General features: G+C 40.5%; 1 protein-coding gene across 1 annotated transcript; it reads left to right on the forward strand.

Moving 5' to 3' along the window:
* The first annotated feature begins 584 nt into the window (after positions 1-584).
* On the forward strand, positions 585-3887 carry LOC149247534 (uncharacterized). The gene is made up of 2 exons (XM_089444494.1): positions 585-1324; positions 1430-3887. Exons 1-2 carry the CDS (start codon positions 585-587, stop codon positions 3885-3887), a joined length of 3198 nt encoding a protein of 1065 aa, XP_089300620.1.
* Positions 3888-4548: the final 661 nt, after the last annotated feature.

Raw genomic sequence — 4548 nt, forward strand, 5'->3', positions numbered from 1 at the left:
GGGGGATGAAGAATGTAATGGGAATGGAGATATTATCCCCTGATTTCCATTTCCCCATCACCATAATCAATATCTATGGGCCTTGTCAAGGCAGGGAATTTTTTTGGGATGACTTGATGACAAAATCTGTTTTGAAAGCTCCTGTGATGATTTTGGGTGGTGATTTAAATTTCTCTTTAGGTCGTGCTGAAGCTTGGGGACCTTCGGCGAGAGAAGATCCTCTTACAGATTTTTTCCATAATCTCATCTCAGAGAATAACTTTGTTGATCCTCTCCCGATTAAGCTAAAGCCTACTTGGCGGAATCGAAGAGTTGGTGCAGACAGGATTGCCAAAAGACTAGATCGCTTCTTGCTATCTGATTCGCTATCCGCCAAAGTTCCCCTAATCAGATAGTGGGTTGAGGAAATCGGGAATTCGGACCACTTCCCAATCTTTCTAGATCTATCTACTCCTCCACACAAGCCCCCCGCCCCTTATAAATTCAATCCAGCTTGGCTTCAAGATCCTTCTTTCAGTGAATTGTTTAAAAAAACTTGGATCCACCCAGATCACAATGCAGGAGAGGAGAAAAGTTTTTTGTTCATGGAAAATTTAAAAAGATTGAAATCAGCTACAATCTCTTGGGCAAGGGAAAGGAAATTGAAACAAAATGAGGAGCTAAACTGTATAAGGGAAGACCTGAAGAAATTGGAGAGTTTGGATTCAGATGGATACTCATCTCAAGAATCCAAGGATAGAATTCTTCTTCTGGAGAAGCAGCAAACCAGAATCCTTCTGGAAAGGGAAGAAGAATGGAGAATAAAGAGTAGGGCAGTTTGGCTAAAGTCTGGGGATGAAAACACCAAATTCTTTCATAATTTTGCAAAAGGAAGAAAATCAATAAACACAATATGGAGCCTTAAAAATGAAGAAGGGAGAGATGTCAGGTCTTTTTCTGATCTTTCTGGACTTGGGAAAAGACATTTTCATAATTTATATTCTGAACAGAGAGAGGCCACTATTGCAGAAGTCTTCAAAACCGTGCAATGTTTCCCCAGATTCATTGAGGAAGAAGAATCTGAAGATCTTTCAACTTCGGTCACTAAGGCGGAGACTGAAGCAGCCATGAAGCTTTTAGGCAAAGACAAAAGTCCAGGCCCTGATGGCTGGACTATTGAATTGTTTCTCCATTTCTTTGACCTAATTGGAGACGAGATAACTGAAGTTGTAGAGGAGTCAAGATTGAAAGGAGATATTTATAGACCATTTAATTCAACATTTATTGCTCTCATTCCTAAGAAGAATGAGCCAGAAAGCTTTGAAGATTTCAGACCAATTTCTTTGTGCAACTGTATTTATAAGATTATTTCAAAGGTTATCGCCCTCATATTAGCTCCAATCTTGTCAAGGAACATATCTATGGAACAATTTGGGTTCCTGGATGGCAGACAAATCCATGAAGCTATTGGGGTTGCTCAGGAGGCAATTCATAGTGTCAAATTAAAGAAAAAGAAAGGAGCTGTTCTCAAAATTGACCTCTCCAAAGCATTTGATAGGATAAGCTGGCTCTATCTACGAATGCTTCTTACTCATGTGGGATTCAACTACCCATTTGTCAGTTGGATCATGGGATGCATAACAAATATCAGCTTTGCAGTTTTGGTCAATGGAGCTGCCTCCTCCTTTTTCTCTAGCCAGAGAGGCCTCAGACAAGGGTGTCCATTATCACCACTTTTGTTTCTCCTTGTGGCCGAAGGACTTAGCAGGCTGATTCATAAAGCCAGAAGTGAGGACAAGGTAAAAGGTATAGATGTAGCTATAAATCTCTTCATCACTCATCTTCTTTTCGTTGATGATATTTTGATCTTTACAAATGGAAATTACAGCGAATTAAAGGAGATAAAATGCATCTTTGATCTTTTTCTAAAAGCTACTGGAATGCAGATAAATTCTGTGAAATCACAAGTTTGTTTGGCAGATGTGGACAGAAGGGAAAGGAGTCTTCTAGCTGATCTTTTTCCTTATCCTAGCCAATCTTTGGATGTTCCTTTCAAATATTTGGGGTTTTGGCTAAAACCTGCTGCTTACAGGAAAGCAGATTGGAACTGGATTATAACAAAAATTGAAGCTAGAATCTCACACTGGAGCTATAGATGGCTATCCAGGGCGGGTAGGCTAACTCTCATCAAATCGGTCTTGCTAGCCATCCCGGTTTACTGGGCTGCTCTAACTTGGATTCCTAAAGGTGTAATGGAGAAAATCAGAAGAATTTGTTGCAGATTTCTTTGGGCAGGTTCTAAGGATTTCTCAGGTTTACCGTGGGTGGCATGGGACAAAGTGGCCAGATCAAAAGAGTGGGGAGGTTGGGGGATCAAAAGACTTCCTGAGTTCAGCACTTCGTTAGCAGCAAAGTCTGGTTGGAGGCTTATAACCATAGAAAATCTATGGACAAGGGTGATTAAAAGGAAGTATATCGATCCAACGCCCTTGGAAGATTGGATTCGGAGTCAGAACAAGAAGACAAAAAACTCTTCTGTAATTTGGAAGGCCACGGTGGATGCCTTCTCAGTGATTGAGCAAGGTTTAGCTTGGAAAGTGGGAGATGGCAGACAAATCAGGATCGGCAGAGACCCTTGGATCGGGTGCAATGAAGCTTACGCCTTATCGCCAGGGCTCCTTCGACATCTTGAGTCCAAAGATATCACCTCATTAAATCAGGTGGCTAGAGTTGGGCAGCACTCCATTTGGGGCCAGGTTTGGAAGGATGATGAAGAGTTAGGGCTAAACATTAGATGGAAGATTGAATGGACAGGTTTCATCAAAGAACTAAAACGATCCAATGTTAGGATAAGGGAGGAACCTGATAGGTTAATGTGGGCTCACAACAAATCGGGGGGATATACACCAAAGGAGGGATACTCTTATCTATTGGGAAAGATAGGATGGGGTGCTCCGGATTGGTGGTCCAAAGCATTATGGAAACTCAAAAACCCAGCAAAATCTAAGCTCTTCCTTTGGTGTATTCTAAAAAAGAAGGCTCCAACATGGGAAATCCTTCAATCTAGGTTTTTAGTTGGCCCAGGGCGTTGCCCTCTGTGCAAGTCTGATGAGGAAACTTTAAATCATCTTTTCACCACCTGTCCTTTCTCGAGGAAGATTTGGGAGGAGGTCACTGGGTTTCTCAAGGTAATTGCACAATGGGGAAATGAGCCGCTGGACGAAACCTGGAGGAAGTGGTGGCATACTTACTCGGAAGGGAATATGAGGAACCTGCCTATTATCTTCTGCTGGGGTGTGTGGCTCGCGAGAAATAAGAGTCTGTTCCAAGATCAAATTACACCGCCCTCTGTCATTGCCTCTAATATCGCAGCCATCTATTATGCTCTGCCTCCCCCTGAAGAAAAAAAAACCAGAACAAAACAAAACAATTTCATAATTCAGGAGGATATCCCATGTGGCTTCTTTGACGGAGCCTCTCAAAATAATCGGGCCGGCGCAGGCATGAGCATGCACATCAATTCAGATCACATTATAAAAGCCTCAGTTGGGCTGGGTCCAGGAACAAACAATTTTGCAGAACTCTCTTCTTTGCGTCTCTTACTTTGCTGGCTTCAACACAAAAACATCAACTCAATCCAGTTATTTGGGGACTCTCTTAATGTTATAAATTGGATCAATGGTTTAGCTGCTTGCCAAAATCAAATTTTAATGACAATTGTTGAAGAGATTTTATATCTGAAGACTCTCTTTAACAGGTTTTCATTATGTCATATCTACAGGGAAAGGAACGAAGAAGCCGATCAGTTATCTAAGGCAGGTCTACAACAGGATCCGGACAGCTGGGCGATAGAAGAGATATACCAGGGGCAGTCTTTCAGATCAGACCAGCCTCCTTATGATCAGTAGCATTAATAACAATTTTTTGATCCGCCCCTTTTTTGTTGGCTCTTTATCAGCTTTCACTTTATATGCTGTTTTTATATTTTGTATATATTTCTCCTTAGCTGTACTCTTCTTTTCGGCTGTTCGATCACGGCTTTCAGACTTCTCAAATTTTATGATCATACACAGTGCAGGTGGACACTATTTTTTTGTCTGTTATGGAGTTGTTTTCCATTAAGGAGACTCCAGATAACTTTAGTTCTATCGTTTATAATGGTTTTTCATCCTCCTCTTGGGAGGAAGACTCTCTCAGGCTACAATCAGCAAAAAAGCTCCCTGCGGGTTGAGCTGTGACTGCTTCTTTAAGCCCTGCGTGGCTTAAGAACTACTGGATCCAAAATTTTATTCTACTAATAAAAAGTTGCTTTTTTCCCCGGAAAAAAAAAGATGAAAAGCAATAAACCAAATATTTATTAAAAAGAAAAACCATACCAATAAATCTGGTCATTATTTTTCTTTCCTATAAACCATAATCCTTACTAAAATGTATTATCAGTCATTAAATACATTATCTATCATCAACTTAATACATAATATGTCACATAAAAGACGTACCAAATAAACTAATAAATCTTGTAATAATTTGAGAAACCCAATAAACTATTAAATCTTGCAATTACTTTCC

This window comes from Pinus tabuliformis, chromosome 7 (genome assembly GCF_031772625.1).
Source record: "Pinus tabuliformis cultivar Carrire ecotype Pingquan chromosome 7, CPIR1, whole genome shotgun sequence".
NCBI lineage: Eukaryota > Viridiplantae > Streptophyta > Pinopsida > Pinales > Pinaceae > Pinus > Pinus tabuliformis.